The sequence below is a fragment of the Perissodus microlepis genome, chromosome 17 (genome assembly GCF_051167445.1).
Source record: "Perissodus microlepis isolate ML-2025 ecotype Zambia chromosome 17, ASM5116744v1, whole genome shotgun sequence".
NCBI lineage: Eukaryota > Metazoa > Chordata > Actinopteri > Cichliformes > Cichlidae > Perissodus > Perissodus microlepis.
Genome location: NC_140477.1, coordinates 5,259,239 through 5,283,078, shown reverse-complemented (window position 1 = coordinate 5,283,078; position 23,840 = coordinate 5,259,239). Strand labels below are relative to the sequence as shown.

Sequence of the window (23,840 nt, the reverse complement as noted above, 5' to 3'; positions counted from 1 at the left end):
CTATTAGCTGATTTTAATCCTACTAGCTAATTTACATCCTACTTGTTAATCCTACTAGTAAGTTACTGTAGTTAGCGATGCAAAATTACTCTTTTTTTTTCTGAGTGATTTGTATTTTACTTTAATGTAACCTGCATTCTGTCAAAATGCTTCAGCTTAATTTATAGAAATATGGTAGAGTAAAACATCTGGGTATCTCACTTCCGACAAATGCTTGCACCACAGTATCTACTGCTATCACTTTACCGGTGTCCATACATGTGTCCATACCAGGTCAGTTTTCTATTCAGCAGCTTATGTAAACTCAGTTCTAAGCTGTACAGGTAGCATCTTTGAATGATTTTTCTTTTCTTCATTTTTTTGTTTGTTTTCTTGCACAAACAACTGACACAGTGCACAGTCAATAGAGAAACTTAAAATGTGTCTGTGACTGTAAAATCCAAATGAATACTCTTAGTGGCCACTTTATTAGCTATCCCTGTTATAGTGCTCGCTAATGCAAATATCTAATCTGCTAATCATATATTAGCAATTCAATGCATTTAGGTAGGTAGGTGGACACTGTATAGACCACCTGTTGGAGCATCAGATTGTGGAAGAAAGGTGATTTAAGAGGCTTTGAACTTGTTTGTTTGCTGGTTTGTTGGTGCTGGCACTTTCTAATGCAACCATCTCTAGGGTTTACAGAAAATCCCAAAATGATGAGACAAAAAAATCTAGTGAGCAGCAGTTCTCTGGGTTAAGCTTTTCTGGGTTAAGGCAGCAGTTACTCAAAAAACCAGTCGTTACAACTGAGGTATGTACATCACACAATATGTTGAACCCTGAACCAGATGGGCTGCAAGCAGCAGAGGACTACACCAGTTTTTGTGTTAAGTAGACTCACTGACAGAATGTATAACATTATATAACATTTTTTCTGTTCTTTAAATCCATGAAATAGCGTTGTAAAATTGAAACTTCAAGTGTTTCACATTGGAAACCCAGATTCTTAAAGGTTCGGAAGTAGCCCAATCACTGTCTAATGTCAATAACAGTAAAAATGTTTCAAGCCAAATAACTGAGGCTGAAAACAGTGATTTGAAATGGCTTTGCTATGCTTGCAGATCAGAGCTTTTATTGAGAACAAAGGTGTACTGTACAGGGTGGGCCATTTATATGGATACACCGTAATAAAATGGGAATGGTTGGTGATATTAAAGTCCTGTTTGTGGCACATTAGTATATGTGAGGGGGCAAACTTCTCAAGATGGGTGATGACCATGGTGGCCATTTAGAAGTCGGCCATCTTGGATACAACTTTTGTTTTTTCAATAGGTATCCAATTGTATCCAAGATGGCCGACTTCAAAAATGGCCACCATGGTCACCACCCATCATGAGGAGTTTGTCCCCTCACATATACTAATGTGCCACAAACAGGACTTTAATACCACCAACCATTCCCATTTTATTACGGTGTATCCATATAAATGGCCCACCCTGTACAATGAGTCAGCTTGTCAAAATGCTCTCTTAACCTTTACTTTTTAATTACTGTTATTTTGTTTTAAAAAAGTGTCCTTGGTTTGGTTGTACACTTCAGTTGGTTTTCTAAGCACATCGACCAGCTTGTGAGTGGTTTTGTGTAACCTGAGGCACTAAAAAAGAGCCTGAACTCACCGTAGTGGTTTTAACTCGGCCTCCGGGCTGCGTACAAGTCCAGCCAGATCTATTGACTAACAGGTCGCAACCCTCGTCCTCCAAACACGGCACCATCTCACACCATTGCTTTTTCCGAACAATACCAGCTGCGGAGGAGACACAGAGAGAAAAAGAGTGATTAGGAGAGTGACCGGGGGGTGTTCGGGGGGGTGAAATAAACAGATGAAGAGAAATGATAGGGAGAAGTCAATGCAAAGATGTAACGATTAAGACAGAAGAAGAGCGGGTCAGGGAATGACAGATGGAGAAAGACAGATACGGGCAAAGTTATAACAGGATTGAAAAATGATGGAAAAGCAGAGATGTGAAAAAAATGTAGAAATATAAATGGAAAAAAGAAGGAGCAATGTGGTGGTGGTGGGGTGAGAGATGAGATGTGGAGGTAGATGAAGAGCAATGAAGTAAAGGGACAATTGAGAGGTATGAACGCAGACGATGACAGTGAGAGATGAGGGAAAGATGGGGAGAATCAGACAGATGGAGTGAAGTGGAGAGAGCTGTGATCAGTCAGGTAAATAAAATCAAACATCTCAAATGATATTTAGGAGGCTTTACAGCCATCTTGCCTTCAGCAACATTTCAACCAGGATGATATAATTTGTTAGCACGCCACCTAAATTTTTACCACAAGGGATTTAAAAAACAAAATAAAAACAATTCATATGTTAAATACAGTTGGAACAATCTGGGACATTCAGTGCGCATTTTGTCATAGCTGTATGACAAATGTTTTTCCAGCACTGCTCTGCTTTATTGAAGTTTCAGACTCCAGTTAGTTAGTTTCTACTCGTCTCTCAAAAGCAATAGGATTCAGCCCATTACATAGAGGCTGAACACGTACTAGGCTTCACTGACAGACTGAGACACAGTGACAAGACTGATAAATGTATTGACAACTGAAGCAGGCTTCTGTCAATTCGAAGAAAGTGTTGTTGGAGGTGCAATGTATTCTTTCACCTGCACTTACGCTGGCATAGGTTCCCAGTCATCCCTGTCTTTAGTACTTGAGTTGAAGGCAAATAGCATCTTATTTTAATTCTACTTTTTCTGGTGAATATTGGAGATTTTTTGTTTGTTTTGGACATTCTTAATATATTTTGTGTCCCAAAAAGGGGCAGTACTGCTGCTCACTGCTTTGAGCAGGTCCTTGTTGCATTGCAGGCATTGTGTGTTACACTGTCACACTGTCACACTATTTGGCTATCTATCCACAGTAATGTGAAAAGAAATACCACAATGGTTTGATATATATTGGAAAAATATTTGTACAATGTTGTGTTTTTTTGCTTGGAAAACACAAGACAAACACAGAGTTTGTTCAATTCTAATAGTCAACACTCAGTGTGACCACCTGTTTTTCAGTTTTATTGTCTTTTCCTTTAAATAGTCTTCAGAATAGTTCTCCAGGCTTCTTAAAAGACTTTCAAAGCTCTTCTTTGGATGTTGGCTACCTTTTGTTCTGTTCTCTGTCAAGATGATCCCACAATGCTTCAACAATGTTGAAATCCCGGCTCTAGGAAGACCAATCAATGATTGACAATTTAAATTTGTGTTTTATTACCCAGGCATGCTTTTACTGCATTGGCAGTGTACTTGAGATCGACACCACAGGCTGAAATGCAGCCCCAAACATGACGGCACCTCCACCGTGTTTTGCAGATGATTGTAGACACTCACTGTTGTAACTCTCTTGAGCTCCTCCGTACATACTGATGAAGGTATGAACCAAAAATGTCAAATGTGGATTTATCACTCTATGAGACCTGTTTCCAACAATTTTCAGACCAGTCCTTGTATAATTTTGCATATTTTAGATTTTTCTTGAATGGCTGCTTGGCAGCCACCTTACACTGAGGTCATTTCTTATGAGGCTGACAAGCTGAAGGGCCAGATGTGTCTCTCAGATCCTGTGTCAGGTCTTTGCTGGATATTTTTTCCCTTTTCTTAAGGACATGGCTTTCAGGTCCAGTTCATCTGCTGTAGATAGTACTATATCACTTTCGTCCTCCACTTGTTCAGTTTCCTCAGATTTCTTTTATTCAGGGCACATTGCACACCATACTGAGTTATGCCAAGTTTTGGAATCACCTTGTTGGAGCTAAAATATTATTATTATGCCTGTCAAACTGTGTTATCATCGGTATCATTTTCTGTAGATTTAAATAAAGAAATCAGAAACAAATTATGTGATTTTGCCACAGGCTGGTAGTAACAAAGTATCTAAAGATACAATTTGGAATTGGTTCTTTGCTCAGTTTTTCTGTTATGTATGGATGCATCTCTTTTTTGTGCTTGAATAGGTCAGTTTTATGTAGCTTAAAGATTAAAAATACATTCCTCTGAAAATGTTCAAAAAAGCAGGTAATGTCCAAAGAAAAAGTTTAGAAAGCTGGAGAACTGTTGCTCAAAACCACTTTAAGATATTGCACGACAGTCTGACTCTCTGGAAGGAAAACATAATGAAATGGGTGGCTAGAGATATTTGCGCAGTACTTTTAAAATTCGGATTAAATGGTTTTTCATCACAAAAGAACCCCGTAATTGTATTTATCATGACGTACAAACACGGCGATCCAATAGATAATTTTAATATCTGCAGTTTTCAATTGTAAATAAGCTTCCGTTCAGTGGTTTAGCTTATTTCTTACTGAGTTTTCGACTGTAAGTCATCCATCATATAGCTCCACTAAGTTATCAGGAGTCTTCATTGTCTTCAGCTGCAGCAGAAGTTTGTGAGTTATAGAAAATCAGACAAGATATATGCAGCTAGCTGCTTTCTGTGACAGGCCATGCTGCAGAATGAATCATCAATAAGCATCATCAAAGGATCACAAATTTACATTAAACCCGTGGCTTTGGAAAAGAGCCTCTATGATAACATATTAGCACTAGATTGCATAATAGCAGCCAGGATGAATTTACTGAATATTAAATGAGTAAATGAATGAATATTTCATTTTCATGTCTGGCATTTACATGTCCCATCCCTTACTAATGTGGTATTCAGACACGTTACCTAACAACAAACCAAACATGACATGTTAACTACCATCATGCAACATCGGAATCACCCACAAATGTAAACAAATGTAAACATAAACAAAAGGCTACCACAGATAACGCTCTAGGAGATATTTCATTATGGAAATCCAACAAATATACATACACATAAACACAGACCCCTAAACCTAAAGCATAATACATGTGACATCTGCATGTACTCGTGACAACCATTTCAAATTTCATCCATCTACGCAACATCGTCGGAAGCATGTTTCCTTTCCTGTGTTTTAGAAAGATATTAAGGAAGTGGAAAAACGCAGTCAAAATGACATCAAATTAAAGCTGCATTCCCAATCGCAACTCCAATCAGGAACATGAACTTTTTAAACAACATTTGTCATAAACTGTGATGTAAAGGACAATTTGAAATCTGTTTAACGCAAAACATGAAAATCTCCGGTGACATTAAACGTGTCCCGTGCGGATCTCCTTATAAACAAACATTATTATTGTAAACAAAAGCTTGACAAGATTTCTCAAAAATAATGGCTGCTGGAGGAAAAATAGATAATAAAAGAAAAAACAAACAAACTAAGGGTCATTATGTATGTGGTGTAATAGGTTGCTTTTACAAACCCCTTTAAAGATAAGGTGTTTAATCAAGGCCTCGTGGTTTGGTTTGGCTCTCAATCTTTACAACTGAAAAACTGTGTTTGAGAAAAAATATTAAAGGATGAAAACCATGCAACACACATCCACATGAACATGTAAATCAGAGCCACAAAAATGAAAAGGAGATGAACTGAGACAGATAGATGAGAATGGATGAAGACAAAGTAGAGGAAGAGCGTATCTGGATAACATTCTTGACCATTACAGGATATGGGCTAGATAAAGTAAGAAGGATACATTCATACTTATATCAGTATGCATTTATGGATTGAAAATTGTATTCTTTAATGGGTAACAGTGAAACCTAGAATGAATTGTAGTGCAAACATACATCATATTTTTTTTCACGGCGTATTCGCTGTCTTATAAAACGGGTGGGAATTGTGCTCGCTTCCGTATCTATAAATTTTCCCGAAGGGCACCTTCAGTAGCTGTAATAACCTCGCATGCAAATCATCGGCAAGCATGCTTCTCGATGTTAATACCTTATCGCCATAAACAATATTTATATAGCAATCAATCTATAGAATATGCATACCTTATCGAGCACTACATGGCCAAATAACGCAAGTACCGTGAACACAGTGTCAGCTCAGTAAAACGGGAGCTTCAAATTGACGTCCGTGTGAAGCATTGTTATTATTGAGTGCGTTTTGCTGACATGCTGCTTCAGGTTGAATTACTTGGCGCTACTGCATTTTGCCTCAAGGCTAGCTGCACCCAAGCAATATAAACTATGTTTAACTTCACTATTTTTACTTCAGGGACAAAGTTTCACAAGGCAAACGAAAGCAATTTCAAACAGTTCAAAATCTGAAACCTATTAAAAACTGTCAGCATATGTGCATAAGCGCATTGTCCTGTCATTCTGCGGAAGATGCATTTCAAAAGTTATTGTTGCAGTTTGCCTGTTAAACAGTTCACTGGCTATCAATCTCTAGACATCTAGAGGTGCTAAGTATCTGTATGATCAGTATTGTTGATCCTCCTTAAAGCCTCCCTGCATCCCTGCCCGGTTCAGTAGGCTTTGAAATGAAGTGCTTGTCATATGGTGTCTGAAACCACACTATCCTGATTATTTCTCATGTCACAAGTGGACAGTGGTGACTGACAATGTTGGTCATTTTTCCTAGCCCAATAATCTCTGCATCAGGCATAAGCTGGACTTTTCTGTTTTTTCAAACACCATTTCTTAGTTCTTACTTCCATCACTGTTCATATGTACAAATGAGCGAAGAACCCGGAGTCCCTTTATGTAAAGCTTTTCCAAAGGTTTGTGCTGTTATTCCCACTGGAACAATTACTGAATCTCAGCTTGTCACAAAATAAGCTATAAAAACGGACGTGATTAGAGGAACACTTCTTACAAACTAGTAACTTTGAAGAATTCCCTGGCCTTCACATCTTCTCTAACAAGCTTTTCCTTACAGGTGTTCCTAAGAGATGTAATTTATATCCTTTATGTTTTACATGCACATAGTTCACATGAACTGCAACAGGTGTCGTCTCTCCATTTTGCACATTGATATTATACTATTACTCATATTTTGGGGGCAGGGGTGGCTCAGGTGATAGAGCTGGTCATCAACCAATCGGAAGGTCGGTGGCTTGAATTTTGGCTTTACCTGCCCGTTTGCCACAACATCCTTGCGCACAATACTGTACCCTAAGTTGTGTCTGATGCTTTCAGAGTGTCAGTTTGTGTGTAAATGTTAGATAAAAGTGTTTAGGTATAGATACAAGATATGAATGTGTGTATAATATTGGTTACCTGAGACTTCCAGTAGAAAGAGCTTTGAGTGATACTATTGCTGGATATTTCAAAATCTTTTCTTTTCAGATCCATCTATTTTGACTTGTTTTAAATTTGGTTTTGGCTGTCCGATTCCAAAAGTTTCTTCTTTTTTTCAGCTATTCCTCGATGGACATGCGAAAGTTGGGTTCAAGTTCATATAATATTAAAATGTCCACTCCAGCTTCAGCTTGCTGGCAGATGGGCTCATATAATCTTTCATTTAATGAAAGATTCATCGTTGACTCCGACCTCCCTAGACCCCGAGGCAGCAAACCAACCCCAAACCATAGCATTTTTAACTACCATCCTTCACAGTCTCCACAGGCATCCTCAGCTTCTTTCTTCTGTTTTTCTGAAGGCCTGAGAGAGCTCTTTAGATCATGGTAGAGCACAAACTTCAATAGGAAAAAGGGTACAAAATCCTGGATGGGAATAAATCAGACAGGTTCCACCTGTTACTCTGTAAAAGAGCTCAAATATTATGGATGTACTAAATAGATGGGTGTGCTAACTCTGTCCATGTGTTTATTTGGTTTTGTGTAATTATACTGAAGACGCCATCTTTATATGTTGACAGCGTTCCAAAGATAAATGGCGACAAGCTTTTGCCTCAGCTACCTGTTGCTGTGACCCTACAATAGTCTGAATTAGCATCCCAGCTGCTCCTTTTAACAGCTGCATTCTTCAAGTTCAAAGTTCAAGGAAATTCTTGAGTCTAACAAGTATTTTCAACATTTTTCTCAAGAAAACCTCCAAAACAAAAATTCTAAATTGCATTGTAGTTCCATGCGTGGGCAATAAAAAGTTTTCTATTTCTACCCTAACATGCTCTGTCCAAACTACAAAACATTTGTTTTCCTTTTAATACTACTAACCTAATCTGTTTAAGATTTTTTAAATATAGTCTTTTGTGGAATAATGTCCTTGTGTGATGTGTGAGGAACGCTAGTGTCACTGACAAATTTCCAGTTTATGTGTGAGTACAAAAACTTCTGAACTATAAACAGAACTACTCGGCAGCAGTAAGTGTAATGTAGCAGAAATGATGTAAAGCAGGCCTTTGAAGATGCAAAGGGGAAGCAAGAGAGCAGAAGGGAAAATTAAAGGACATATTGTAAACAAACTATTCACTTGGGTGAAGCGAAAATCATGTCAGATGTAATAGCTCGAGGCCTGGCAGTGCTCTCAAGAGTTTCTTTTTTCTTCTTCCTTTTGTTATTTAATCCATTACTGTGAATCTGTCTAATGAATGTTGTCATCAAGGTCACTAAACAATTCACAAATGGGTTTTGTTTAACTTCTGAATTACCATCCAGTAGGGTGACCCTCAGCTGATGAAGATGTATCGTGATGTCTGGTAAATATCAGTAATGAGGGAATGAGTGCTGTTATATATGCGCATGTACAAGTGGTATATTACAAGTGTCATTTTTGACAGCAAGAACTATAAAACAGCTCCATCAGTGATGACAGTCGAGAGATAAGTTATCACACTTGTGTCAGATGAATGATGTTAAGATTTAATAATGAAGCCACAGAGACATTTCAGGTTGACATAACAGATTTCCAGCTGGTTTTGAAGTGTGATTAATGGAGATTTGTCCTATTGACTTTTTAAGTGAAAATAATCACCATTTAACATCATTTTTGCATTTTTTTAAAATATTACCAGTAGGTCAAAAAGCCAAAAAAAACTCCACCCAATATCACCGGTTTTCATTAATTACAGTCACTAACGTTTAGCATTATAACTTGCAGGTTCCTGTGATATGGAATTAAAAATTGTAAAAGCCCTTTTGTATGACTTTGAGCAGCTGGACTTGAACAGTTACGCATAAATGTTTGTAGCCCGAACCTCTCTAGATGCTGTGAGAAGTATTTGACCTAAACTTCTTCAGCTACATCCTTATTCTTAAGATAAGACAACCTTTGTTAGTACCAGTATCTATCTACACAAAAAATAGCAATAATGCTATCAGTCAACTTTGTCTATAAGTAAATCGTAAATTCATCTCTATTTATGTATTTTGTGTATGAGCGCCATCAAATGGCAAGAAAGTTTTTAACGGTAATTGATACAAAAAATACAAAAAGAAAAAGCAGCTGAACAATTGTTTGCAATGTTATCAGAAGTGCCTCAATAATACATGATCACTATTTTATTTTTAAATGCCAAAGGTATCATTAGTACAGTTACCATGACACCCTAAAATTTGGGATGCACCAGTTTAAGTGTCTCTAGTTCCACTGCGATAATGATACCACAGCTTTAGGTATATGTGGACACTGAACACCAGCTTTAATAAGATGCATTCCTCACTGTGAGGAAGACACTGAGAATATTTTTTATGTGCAAAGCAAAATTAGGATTGGCCTAAATCACTGCTTTCCTGACAATCAATGACAACGGGTCCAAAAAAACCATTACCTGTGAAAACTCTGTGTATTCCACCCAGGGTTTTGAGTTTTCTCGTGTTTTTGTCATTTTGTATTATTAATTATGTTTAAGACTTTGTTAGTCTTAAGTTTATTCTATAGTACCTAGGTTGTTCTGTTTAGCTTTTGTTTATTAGATTCCCCTTGTGCCCTCTGCGTGCCTGTGTTTATGTGCTTGTATGAATTCTTGTGCCTTGTTTCCCCTCCTTGTGTTTTATTCCATCATGTTTATCCATGTTTCCCCCGCCCGTCATGTCTGCTCTCTCTCCCTCGTGTTCCCCACTCCCTCTCGTCTGCCTCTCCTCCACTCCTCCATCATGATCCTCCGTGTCCTGTCTCATTGTGAAGGTCTCGTTTTTCCATGTTCATTCTGTTCAGTTTTGCTTCCCCTCTCTTGTTATGGTTATTTGTGTAAGATGTGCTATCCTTCTGTGTATTTATGTCAGCGTCTTCCTCTGTCCTGTGTCGCAATCTCCCTCATACCCATCTGTGTGTTCTGGTCCTAGTTTAGTCTCTAGTGTTCCCAGTTTAGTTTTCTGTATTTTCTTCTGTCCAGCCATAAAACTGATTTAGAGTTTACTTTTTGCCTGCCTGTCGAGTCTGCATTTGTGTCCAATCCTGCCGGATCCACACACAGATCAGTTATTTAAATTGTTTCACTTCAGCTCATTGTGAAAGTCATTGCTGCATATCGCTGTAATTTATGTTTGTGTTGCTTTCTGTTATCCCTGTCAGTGCACCTCGCCATACTAGCGCCAACATGGAGTGGAGCATATCAAGAGGAACAGTTGGTGTAGCAAGCATGAAAAACCTCCAAACTGATGACTCACTGCTGCTTCCATTGCTGATGTATTGTATAGAGAAGACAGCACATCATAGTCTATATTGACAAAAGAACTGTGCCACCTGCGCATTACACCTACACGAGCTGCTCGGCCATGGAAACCTGTGCCATGAAGCTCCAGGCTCACGGTGTTAGTGCTGATGTTAATGCCAGAGATTTGTTACTCTGTAGTTATTATAATTATTGAGAAGAGCATTGGCGAGAAGAGCACTGCCATTCTGTTACTTTGTGCAGTCTGCTACTTCATGGCTGAGTTGCTAAACCACAGGAAACAGATTTGTTGCAATTGTGCCATCCTATTGGAGTACCACACTCAGGTTCACAAAACTCTTTAAAATGAACCATTCTTTGACAAATGTCTGTAAAGGCAGACTGCATGGCTAGGTGTTTGATGGCAAGGAGAAAGAAAATACCTGAAATCAAAATTAAGGAGTCGCTCAACAATTTTGTTCATGAATGGTAAATGGCCTGTATTTGCATAGCGCTTTAAAAAGTGTAGAACAGAATTGAATAAATCAGCTCCAGCTGTCACTGATACCCGTCAGCTTTTTGAATTTCAAAGGCAGAGGTGTTAGTGGAAGATGCAGCAGCATCTATTTTCAATCTTGAGTTTTAAAGAAAAACTATAAAGAAAAACGTCCAGCAACCATTTATAATGAGAAATCATAAACCATAAAGTTGGGTGAAAAAACGTTCTTCACATTTGGTCTTGCATGACTAACTAAACTGATCTCGCTTGCATAGTGACCCTGTTACCATTCAACCATATTACTGCTCTGATATGGCGCTGGTGTGAGGGCAGTGGCTTATGTTGAAACTTATTAGATTCAGGGGTGATAAAAACATCCCACACATGAAAAGCGGGCAGGCATGGACAGAAATAAACACACGGACACACATAAAGGTTTCAAGCTATGCACATGTCAGGGAACGTATCAGCCTCGGTTTCATCAGCGGAAGATAAGACGTAGAGAGGGGAGAACATTATTAAACCCTCCATAGGACACTTATCTTCCCACCAAATGGTAGATCACACTCATGTCAACAGCCAGCATCTTGCCCTAATAAATTCTGTCTAACGCCAAGCCTGAGATGACAGGAGAAAGATGGGCTTGTGTCTGTGTATGTCAGAGAGAGAGAGAGAGAGTGGGAGAGAGGGGAAAGAAATACAGCAAAAAAATGACGAAAAAGAAAGAAGACCTAAAGGCACATCCAGTCGGATATAATAAATGTAGTTCAGCATGCTATGGTACTAAGATAAGAAGATGGACTAAGATAATTGCAAGCTGTACAGATCAGATATGGTCTGAGGGGGTAGCAGAATCAGCAGAGTGTCAAAGGCTGCTGATGCTGGACTCCAGATATGGCTGGGCTGCACTTTACTATTATTTTTTTTTATAAAAGTGGAATTTCCAAAACATTTAAACACATGTATGTGGAAAAAAAATAAACATAACATAGTTACTGTGGCTGGTAGCAGAGGACACAAACCTCTACCCTCCTTCCCTTTTTTAAGCACATCCATATTTTTTTCTCCAAAAAGAAATGAATCAAGTAAACACTGTGGTTATGAAGATAATCATTCAGAGTTGACTGTAGTTCAACTGTAGTTCTTCTTATTCTTATAAGTTGATTTGGTGTGAGTTGCCTAGTTTGTGAGCTGTTGGCCATAGAGATGTCTGACCTCTGTTGAATATAAAAGAAGTAATTGGCACTTGCCTTTGTGGTGTTCAAAGTACCAAAAAACCCTACATATGAAAAATTCTGTAGTAATATCTCGCAAGACGCAGTTACTCCAAAAACATAAAATCCACAAAGCACTTGTGGAAACACCATCAAAGATGAGATCTTGTTACAATGTCAGGACTACAGGAAACATTACCTTCTACATGGAGATATGGCTGCTGTGGCTAATTTGGTGGAAAGAAGATTTTAACATGAAACTGCTCACTAGAGTCCCAGTTTTTTTAAATTTGGAAATTAGAATTATATTGTTGATATTTTGAGCACCACATTTACTTCCATTATATTCAAGAGAAGGCAGACAGACAGTTCTAGAGCTATCACCAACTTTCTGACAAGGCAATTGAATGTTATCGAGACCTGCCACAACACCAACCTGAAACCTGTGCAAGTGCTTTTTTTTTTAACTTGTTAGCATCAACTGATATATCAAAATAAGAGCAAGATCTTTTGCCACCTAGTAAAGGAACTGCAGGTTGTGATGTGAAACCCTCATTGTAAGCGTTTCGACCATCATCTTATGCGCTCATTGGTGCTTATCTTATTATCAAAGTGGGTTGCTTACTTTTGTTCAGGTTATATGAATGTGTAAAAGCAAGGTTGCTATGCACTTGTCTGGATTCTGAGTGTAAGCACTAAATATGAACTTCTGTGTGTATAGATAATAACAGATTTGTTATTTTCACTGTTTTAATCGCTGTATTATCACAAACAGATTGCACGTAATTACCAAATTTACCCCATTAAATTGCAGACTAACTCTTACTGATCTTGTTTTAACACTGTTTTGATGTCAATTGGCTGCAAATGGTTGCAGTCCTGCTCCCTCTCTTCGAAGAGGAAACGAGATTTCAAGTTCATTGCAAGAATGTAGTATCTTATTATGGTTTTGTATTTCTCTATAATGTAAAACAGTCTACCTCTAACATTATTTCTCAGCTCTGTACTCAAAGCCTTTTTAATGACTCCTTCCACTGCAAAAATGCATATACAGAGTGTATCAAAAAGAATTACTCAATTTCAAAGTTCTTTCATTCCACAGCTGTTCCCTAGTAACAATCGAAAAATGTATTGTTAGAAAGACCAGATTTGTGAGTTTCATGTGGTTGCTGGTAGGTATTTTAACAGCGTCCAGAGGGCGACACATGAGTGCTTGATAACATTCAAAGTTTTGTATGTAAAACTTTATATTCAGTCATGTATCTTAAAAATTACTGCAAGCTTCTATGCCCATTACTTTAAAAAAAAAAAAATATATATATATACATATACATAAATATACATATACACACATATATGTATATATATGTATAGCCCTTTAAAATCTGATTATTCTTTTTGATACACCTTGCATATTGAAATAATTGCCACACACTTGCCATGACTATTGCCTTCTAACTGCTTGAACTAACAACCACTACTCAGGCAGATAAATCTCCCGCTTGCTCTTAGACAGAAACAAATCAACATCAGCACTACAATGAGGTGTTTGTAAAATAGAGCTCTGACACTTTCTCTGTCAACTGGCTGCCATTTCTGCTCACCTTTGCCACTCTAATGCATCAGCACACAGCCCAGGCCTCCCTATATTCTGTAATGGTAAGTCAAGTAGCCCTTTAAGCAAATTCACTGTGTCTTCATTTCACAGAGGAGTGCTGCGAATCTGTCAAGGGTTTCTCCTTGTGTACCTTTTCTCACGGCAAGTGTGTGAATTTCTCTATGGCACATGAAAGCACCCGAGCATGTGGGCACACATAAAAGCAAGGCTGATCCAGGTATCTTAAAACCGACAATTTAAGATAACTCTGCATTGCGCTTCATTTGAATTTCCACCGTGTACGTATGCAAGCTCGCCCACAGAGACACACAACCCCACGCAGTAATCTCTTTGCTGACATGTCAGGCAACAAAGTCAAACAAAAGATGGCTGGAAGAAGCCCAACTGAGTGCCATTAAAACTCTGAGATTTGCTTTCATCATGGAAATCCCCTCCCGTGTCTCCTTTTACAGTGGATCATCTATCTGGATAATTAACTGTACTATCTGACCTGCCGTGGTAGGCAGACGTTCCTTAAAACTGAATCGAGCCTAGCTGGAATTAGGAGGTGGCCCAGCAGCATGTGAGAGAAAAACCCAATGCAAAGAAAATAAATCCCTGCGCTTTGTGATTAGCCACCATCTCTCTATCTGCCTTTTCTTCTGCTCACAGCTGTTCTCCTCTCGGCTAATTTTCCCTCGCCTTGTCTTTTTTCCTTCCGCCCTCCTTCACCCTCATCTGTACCTTCCTCACAACCTTTATTTTCTCTTTTTTGCACTTTATAGCTGCCCTCTTTTTATGCTTTTTTTATACCCCCCATCTCATCTCTTCCTCCTCTCTTTTTTTCTCCCTTCACCTCCTTTCCTTCCTTAGCTTGTTCTTTTCCAGTCTATTGCCTTGCCTGATTTTCATAAGATTATTCCACCCGTTTGGCTGCCTTGATGAGTATCTGCGCACTAAAAGCTGTCAAGCCCTTTTTAAAAAGCCAGAGTTTTTTTTTCTCCCCCCTCTTTTTTCAATGAAGTGAATTTGTGTCCCAAATAGCTCCTCTGCACTCATGAAACTTCAAGAGGCAGAAATAATGAGATAGCATGCTGACTGACATTTCCAGACCTTGGCCCTGTGTCTGTGTGCACGCATGTATGTCTGTGTGGGTGTCTTGAGTTTTTTTTTTCCCCATGTATTTGTGTGCATAACAGAAATTCACCTAATAATCGCCGCCCACCACAAATACAGCCTCTACAGTCGTCTGATGTGCTTCTTTTTTGTGCATTTGAGACAAACGTATGAAACAGACCTTTTAATTTTTTTGAGCAGGGCAGGGTAAAAAAAACAAAGAAAAATGAAACTGAAGTTTAAATGCCATATTCACTGCTCAAAAAACTGAGATAGCTGCTTCCTCTGTCGTTTAATGTGCTAAATGAACATCTTTAATTTGAAAAGATATTACCCTGTTACAACTGGATTCTCTTTAATAGACTGGGATGCTCTGAAATTAATGTTAGATTCTCAGTTTTAAAATGAAAGTAATTTTTTTTCTGTGTTTTACCACCCTCACCAAAAAGCTGCCTTTGGGTAACTAAAAACACAAAATTTTGGCTTAGAAGTCTGCTTCAATTAAGTGAGATAAATTCAGCAAAGGAATTGTTCGACTTTGGGGGGAAAATACTTGTAGCTAATTGCCAAGACTTGGATGAAAAGAGAGAAACTGTTCTCATGTCTAACCTTTACGTAGAGAGACTGGATTCTCATAACAGAGCTTAGCAAAAAGACTTCAAAAGGAAGGAAACTGCTAGCCCAACTGTTTAAAGGTAATAAAGCCCAGAATCGAATGAAAGCGTCGCCAACATTTTAATATAACATGTTTGCTTGCAGCTCCGCTCTATTAAGGAAGTCATATCACCTGGTCAAGAAGTAGCTCTTCTTATAACCTTTGGCAAGGCCACAAAGGTTTGCATGTATTGACACTGTACTGTGTTTAGATTACGCTAATTTCCAAGGTTTATGCTAACATAATACATCTGGAATCTGGTGGATTTTTTATGCTATATCTATCTATCTCGATAGATAGAGATATGATATCATATCGCATGATGCCAATGCCAAATATGGTCACTAGTAGATTGTCCCGGTCTCCTGTAGTTTGCTTGCAAAACACTCACTGTTCATTCACTGTTTCCATACCACTATCAACAAGCAGCTGGCAAGTGTTTGCATACATGTCAAACTTTTCTAGCAAACTTTGGGCAACTGCATCAATCTGCTAGTGGCCAAAGCAATTGCAAGTTTTTTGATGCAGAACCATATACCTCCTTGTTACCAATTTCTCTTAGCAACAACTTGGAGAACATGTACTTTTGCCTAATGACCTGTGACTGCCAGGGGGTCACTGACCCATTTCTAGCTCTGTGTGAATGGGCCTTTAGTAGACAAGTCCCATGCATACAGCTGAGGAGCACACATTTTCCCTTACAACCAGTGGCATCAGACAATTCATCAAACTACTTTCAAGAATGAAAATAGGTTTGTAATTAAAAATGTGGGACCTCCATTAAAAATAATCTTTCCATGATACATTTTTTTTAATTGTTTGAAAAAAACAGTGCAATCTATTAAAATAATAAAACCATCTTTCTTTCCAGCTATTCATTACAGACGCTAGTGTTTCTTTTAAAATAAATGCTCCCTTTTTTTCCACAATCATCTAATGGAACTAAACACGGTCTTGCACTCAGTTTTCTTAAATCGACTAGATGCTTGAAATGTTGGCACTTTGTGTTGTACGCAATTCGATTTTGTTTTCATTTTTCTACAATGATTTTGTAATCCATTTCATTAATAAAAATACTGTACAGTATTTCTCTAAATTCTGCTAGAATGTAAAACAAAAATGTGGATATAAATATGTGTTTTTGTAACTTTGAAATTCATACATCTTGAAATACATTTTATTTCTGTCAGTTTATTTATTGGGCTATATGATATTACATTTCATTTATATACCACATAAACAACAAGCAGATTTTTATACTAAATGTGCTTCACAAACACAGACAAACAGTACACACAGAGGTATATTTGTATAACAGACTCTGAAGACAAAATTTAAAAATGGAAACAAGTTCAAACACAGTTTAAAACCTGAGAATCATGACACTGAGAAACTTTCTTTGTTCCCTCGTGTCCAAATGTCCCAACTGTCTGGTTGCCACATTGCTGCTTCCAGCTTCATTCTGCTTTCCATGCATACTATTTATGCTAGGTACCATTGTTGTGCATAACTGGCAGGTTGTGCGGCGTACCATTGCTCGGGGCTTTTTTTCTCCTGTGCATGTGTGTGTGTGTGTGTGTGTGTGTACTGGCCACCAGGTACTGCCGATATCGTTCTTTCACAGATGTACTCTGACATTTCCTCACAGCTGAACGCCAACGGCAACCCAAGATTTGTGGACACACACACACAAAGAAGGAGAGCCCAAAGGCACTGCGAGCCAGAGGAGAAAATGTCAATGTGAACAGGATCTGTGTGAAAGAGATCATTTAACACCACTGTCTACAGAGACACCGGTACATCAGCTGTGAACTGTAAACGCCTGACACACACACACCTGGAAGCAGCTTATGATCACAAACTACTTATTCAATATAGCCAGTAATTCCATTGCGTTTCATATTTAGGCCAAAAGTGACCAAAAATAATCAGACAGCCAAACAAAACCACAGAAAGCTGTGTATTTGATTCACACAGTTTAGTTATCATTTCAAGTTCCATTATTAGAAAGAAAAATCTGTGGTTACGAGCAGGAAGAATGGAAGAGAGGACACATTTAGTCTACGTGGGGCCTCCTGTAAGAGAAGTGAAATTTGGGTTTTGTCTTATGCCTTCAGATTTAGAAAGCTTCAAAGCAGGGATGTCAAACTCTTTTCATATTGTGGGACACATACATTTTGATCTCGTGTGTGCCAGACCAGTGAAACTCTTCTTTCTGTCAGCATAAAGAAGTTTAACTACATATTTAATACCTGAGATATTTTAATATCAGAAAAATAAGTGCTATTTCAAAAATACATCTAAGTTTTTCTACGTGATTGTGAAAATCTGCTTTGGGCTTAAATTATAGGAAATAAAAGTGTAAAATTACAGAAAAAGTTCTGTTGGCTCCTGTAATTATGAAAATAAATTTTTGTCCTTTGGCAGAATATGGGTTTAAAAAATTTTTTTCTTTTACTGTTAATGTTCTGTAAAAATTTTACATTTCTTCAATAGAAACTTCAAACTTTCTGTTTTTTAATTGCTCATCTATTAGTTTTTTACTTTGGTTCATTATGAATGACCATGGTTTTACCATGTTATGGTCTTATGAAAGTCTAACATTTATGTCCTCCAAAACCATCAAGTGAGCCAGACTGTAATCTTCGGCGGGCCATTTCTGGCCACTGGGCTTTATGTTTGACACCCCTGCTTCAAAGAGTTGCTAAACACACTTTTATGAGGTATCAGTTCAAGTGTGTCACGGAGTGCTTGAATATACCACAGAGGTGAGGATGATGGCAGTAAGGTAGCCAGTACCGTAGCCGAGTGGCTTCTGTGACTAAAATTTAAAGCATTTTTATGAATATGTAAACAAAGCAAGATTTGTTCAAGTTAAAATGGAGTGTTAAATTACTCTTTGTGTTACAAGAAACCAATATGTTTTGCTCTTCACATAATGCAAAATAAACCCTTCATTATTCTCATTCTTTTTTATTATCTCAGCTGCCTGCTGTTTGTTTTTTGGATGCTCGCTTCCTTGCATGATGTACCAACACTGAACTGCTGTCTGACAGAAGCAACTTAAAGCAAAGTGGAGGGGAAAAGAAAAAAAAAACACTGTTTGCTTATACTGCCATTATCAGCAGCTGAGTGAACAGGTCGTAAACAATGCAAAGAGCACGGAGATTGTGACAAACACACAAGCGCGTCAGCACCGTGGCACAGCGCTGTAATGACGGGTTATGATGACAGTCGTGATGGTGATGTGGCTGACGGTAATGAAGGTGACTACGTTGAAGCTGATGATGAATGACATCGTGGCATACTTAGTCTAAAGTAGAACAATGGCTCGGGGCTGCAAGCAGAAATAAACATACTGACATAATTAGTTTGCACACGTATAGTATGCCTGCTGTTAACCACTCATGTGTGTGCTGATGTATGAGAAAGGTGCATGTATGAGTATGTTAATGGGAGCTAATGCATGCTCCAGGATTCATATGAGGAGGCCTTAAAGTCTCGTAACACAGAGTTTGTTCAGCTGGTGGACGCCTCTTCTCCTTCCTGGATGTTGATGATTCTTGTCTATTTAGCCTTATTGACCTCTACATCCAAACTAATCCGCCTGAAATTATGCATAACCTTTTACTTGGCAGAGCTCCCCATAAATCTATTTATTCCCTGTTTGCTCCCTTACAAAAGCCCACTAAACAAATTCCAATTAAGCAAAACAGCAATACAGCATGAATGATAATTCAACTCAGTGCAGTCCCCAAAGCAGATAAAAGCATAATGATTGCTGTTATGTGTAAGTCAGCTTACAAAGACTGTCGAATTTCCCTTGAATGTGGTTAGTCTAATTATTTTAGGTCATTTGCTTTTTTTTTTTTTTCCCCTTTTTCGTGACTAGTGATATCACACTAATGTGTGGCCCTTTTGTGCATCCTTGTGCATGTATGAATAATACTTGTGCCGCATGGCCATATTGCAAGCTCACGCACACACGGTTCTTTCTCTTTCATGCCTTCTTACAAATGTACTCCACTTACATATGAAAATAATGTGTTTCTATAGTAATATATTGTAGTCGGGTTTGCTGTCATGCCGCTGAATGAATCCGAGCCCCCAGCGGACACCTAAGGTGATGAATGAGAAGCAAAACAAATGCGAGCAGTAGCTTATGATGTACGAAAAAAAAAATGTAATTTAACAAAGTATGAGAATAAAAGCCACCTTTGTTTCTAGTTGGATGTTTTTATTGTTGAGCATCAGGAGGAAGTGTTTGCATTGGTATTAAGTTTCCAAAGGTGATGCGGCATAAGGAGAAGAGAGAGTCAACGTAAAGCTGGTATCACTTACACACAGCTACAGCGTGGGGCTGAATCAAACGAGCATCCTGCCAATCCCGTGTGCGTAGGAAGTTAAATCTGAATTCAGCATGTGAAGTGCAGCAGCGCAGGAAAATTACTGCTGAGCAAAAATAATTAGAACATGCAGACTGACTGCATTTTTACTACTTTAGTGCACTTTATGTATCTGGTTGTACACATCACGTTTTACAGGGAAAGAAAATTCATATTGATGATGTAGAGCTCTCAAAAATTCATTTATCAAATGTGATGTAAATGGCATTACAGGGTTAAGTCATTACCTGCAACTCTTTTATCCTTTTTTTTTGAAAAGTAAAGTTTAAAAACTTTAAGAATCAAGACACTTCCATTACTTTTTTTTGCCACCAGCTAAGATCTCATTGCTTATTCAGCTTCTACATTGTATGATAATTTAGTAATTAGAGCAAGGAAACAAAATAAAATAATAATGCATTATGCAATGTTTTGAGCCAGAAACACTCCCCCCCTCTTAAGATAAAGGAAACTGGAAATGTGTCAGGCATTAATCTTAAAGCTTTGATTTTGGAAGGTAAAATAAAAAGACACAAACTGGAGGAGGAACGACTTTAAATGTTATCAGCAAAATGTAAAAACAGGTAACACAGGTCGTTTGAGTCAATTTGACACCACCAGCCATTGTTTGGGTTTCCTTCTTCCATTTCTATTGCTGAATTATTCCTCTTTTCATGTCAAAAGGACTGAAAATTACCTTCATTTTCCCAAACTCTGTGTAAGAGAAGCACTTTTTCGATGTATTTCCCAGCACTTGTTGTTGTTATTGTTATTTAATTTATTTAATGCTGCCTCTGAGTGTACTCTTGCTCGTTGTTCTGATGATTAATTTCATTTTTTTAAAGGCACTTTTCTTTCTGCAGTAACAAAGACTAATCAGGCTTCATTATCCTACCTACTTTCAAAGCTGTATTTTTCCCCCCACCTCACTCTCTTTCATAAGAGGGTTTCACTCAATAAGGCAGCCTGTGTTATTAATTTCCTTTGACAAACGGGAAGAAAAAAAGGAGTTCTTTTACTCACAGAGCACGTAAAATGAGGGAAAAAAAGATGTAAGAAACAGGAGCATTTTTTAAATTTTTTTATATTTTGTTTCCATACAATTAAAATGTGTTGGCTTAAATCTATGAGATTTTTCTCTATGTTAAATATTAAAACACACATTCGTTTTTTTAAACTTCGCATTATACAACAAAGTAACGTAGACATCGGCTGGTTACTCCAGTTGATCCAGTGTGCACCAGGTGTCCTTCACTTGGTCGCACATGTGCATTTCAAAGGATAAACGCTCCAAATATATCTGTCCTGGTGCTCTGAATTTCTAAGACCTTCTCCATTAAGTGTGAGCGATAACAGGGCCCCAGCTGTGCTTTCTGCCACCACCACCACCACCACCACCGCTCCAAAGACACAGGGAGAAAGTGAGGAGGGGGGGGGGGGTTGAACTGATTGTTCCCCCCTTCTCCATCCCCACCCCAGCGGTCTTGACCCAGTTAAGATGGTTCTGTGACTGATAACCGATGTAGAGGCCGTCAGACAAGCTTTATTGAGACAATAAATGAGCCGGGACTCTAGTTGCACCGCAAGGAACATTAGTTATGTATTTAGAGTACTGCTTGGCTGAGCCCTGTATCCATCCTCCTCTCCGTTCCATCCTCCCTCTCTCTCTCCTTCCCGCTCCCTATTCTCCACTCCTCTTCTGTCCTCTGATGTCTGATGTCATTTCCTCCCAACCTGGCATGGCAGCTTCATCAGGAAGCAATCTAGTTCTCACTCCTACACAATTCCTCCACCCCCGCACCCTCGCCCTCACTCCTTGCCAGAAAAGTGCTGAGTTACAGATCAAAATCTGGCCAATCTGCCTCTCCTCTTGATTCTATCTTTCTTTTTCTTCTTCTTTTTTTTTTCCGTTTTTTTGTATCAAACTGCCAAGTTTAGATTAACACCAGAACTTTCCAACTTCAATTTTTGATGCATTTCTACCTCACATTCCCTCCGTCATTGTCTCTCTACAGCAGGTCGGTGAAAGTGATAACTGGTACGGTGCAGTTTTGGGCTAAAAGGAAGAGGTTATGCCTGCAGTGGCGGAAACTCTGTGGCTAGAGAAAAGTCTGATATCCACGCACCCATGTCTGAAGTTGTATCCACAGGGGAAGCGAGTCCCTCGTTGTGCATTGCTTTGAAGCTGACAGTTGGACACTAGTGGACATTCCAGCCGCCTTGCCTATAATGTATTTAATACTCTGCCATATGTCAGTCATCTGCATCCTGTGCTCCCAGTGGTAGTCTCTACAATTGCCCGCTTTGAAGTTGAGAAAAGTTAGGATCTGTAGTCACTTGAAGTTGGAGAATTAGCCTTCTGGTGGTCATCATGTTGCTGCGAATCACTTCCTGTGCGAATCCAGGTTTACTCTAGGCTTTTTGTACTAAATTACTTCAAAAATGTGTACCAATGAGGTACATTTAAGATATTTTTATATAACTTTACTGAATTATCATCAATGATTTGAGAAAAATCCCAATCATTCCAGTTTACACTGTTGAATTGTTAACCAAGTATTATTTACCTATATGCAACTGAACAAAAAAATAATAATAAATAACCCAGAAAGCATCTCCTCATAAAACTCTTGTTTCTTGAAAAAAATGTTTTTGCAAGTCTGCAAAACTGCTCAGGCAAAGCATATTTCATGTGTTTCATGTGGTCCTCGAATAGCCAGCTGTTCTTTCAATAGTATAGGTTTCTATAGAGCAACCTACTAATAGGACCCTAAAAAATCCTCTAAAACACATCTTTCTATCTTAGCTTTTAATTAGTGTAACAATACTGTGATTTCCTTTGTTTTTTATTCATTCAGATTTTTGTTGCTGTTCTTTTTCTTTGTTTAAAATTAGTGTTAGTATTCAAAAATACACTTTTGTTCCTCATTTTTTCCTCACTCCTGTATTTGTGTGAGTGCTTTAATCAGTCCTATTAACCAGCTTGAATTACTCCCACTTCATAACTTGTGCTCTATTGATACATTTTGATTAACTGATTTTGTTCATATTTCCTCTGACAGATGGAAACATCAAATCTTTAAGCACCAGTAGGAACACTATTCCATTTCCCCATTTCTACTTGCTCCTCTGATTAACACACTAAAACAAAAAGACAATCCAACCTATCTCCTACTAATAATGCATAATGGTGAAGAACACCACACAGTGCAATTCCCTATTTAGATACCCATACACATACGAGGGGGAGTTTTGTGTGTGCAGGAATGCATACAGTACATAAACACAACAACCTAGTGTGTGAAACGGCCAATAAAGTAATCTCCCTTACAAAAGCTCATTGATGTTAATGAGCAGTGTTATAAAGACATGAAAGAATACAGTGGTGATTGCGAGGCTTGTGCATTTTGTCATTTCTCTGGACATACAATCCACCAGTAACTATCACAATTAAACACACTTGTCAGACAATAATGTTGTCTTATAATTGCATTTCACAATGAAATTAGGTTATAGAATCACCCTCTTGTTCCGGCCGCACAAAGTAGGTTCTTGTAATGTTTGTGTGCGGGCAACTGCATTTAGTAAGCGTGGCTAAGGGTTGTGGAGTTTCTAACTTGACATTTCCAAAGGATCAGCGAGGATCAATCGCAAAGGTCAGTGAAACAATAACCTCCGGCTTGTTGTGACGACTGGTAGAGGAATTGTGCCCGTGTCTGCACTGCTGAGCTCCTGATGCTGTAACAGTATATTTTCCATCTGCATCGATCAAGAACTGAGCTGCAAGCTGTGGCCATTATATTATGAAACAAATGCACCTCGGACTTACATAATCCCACTTTGTTCAAGTGCAACCAACGGATACACATCCAGGATTAAGAATTAGAACTGTATCCTACAGTAGATTCGACCTATCGCCGTATTTTGTCTTGTCTTCCTCCTCTCAGCCCC

General features: G+C 38.4%; 1 protein-coding gene across 3 annotated transcripts in view; it reads right to left on the bottom strand.

Annotated features, from left to right (window-relative positions):
* Positions 1-23,840, bottom strand: part of LOC146369089 (chemokine-like protein TAFA-5) — a 158,298-nt gene that overhangs the window by 15,720 nt on the left and 118,738 nt on the right. For all 3 annotated transcript variants that reach the window (XM_084909109.1, XM_084909108.1, XM_084909110.1), the window contains exon 3: positions 1,662-1,789. In XM_084909109.1, the coding sequence (XP_084765235.1) occupies positions 1,662-1,789 (128 nt within the window). The remainder of the gene's footprint in view (positions 1-1,661; positions 1,790-23,840) is intronic.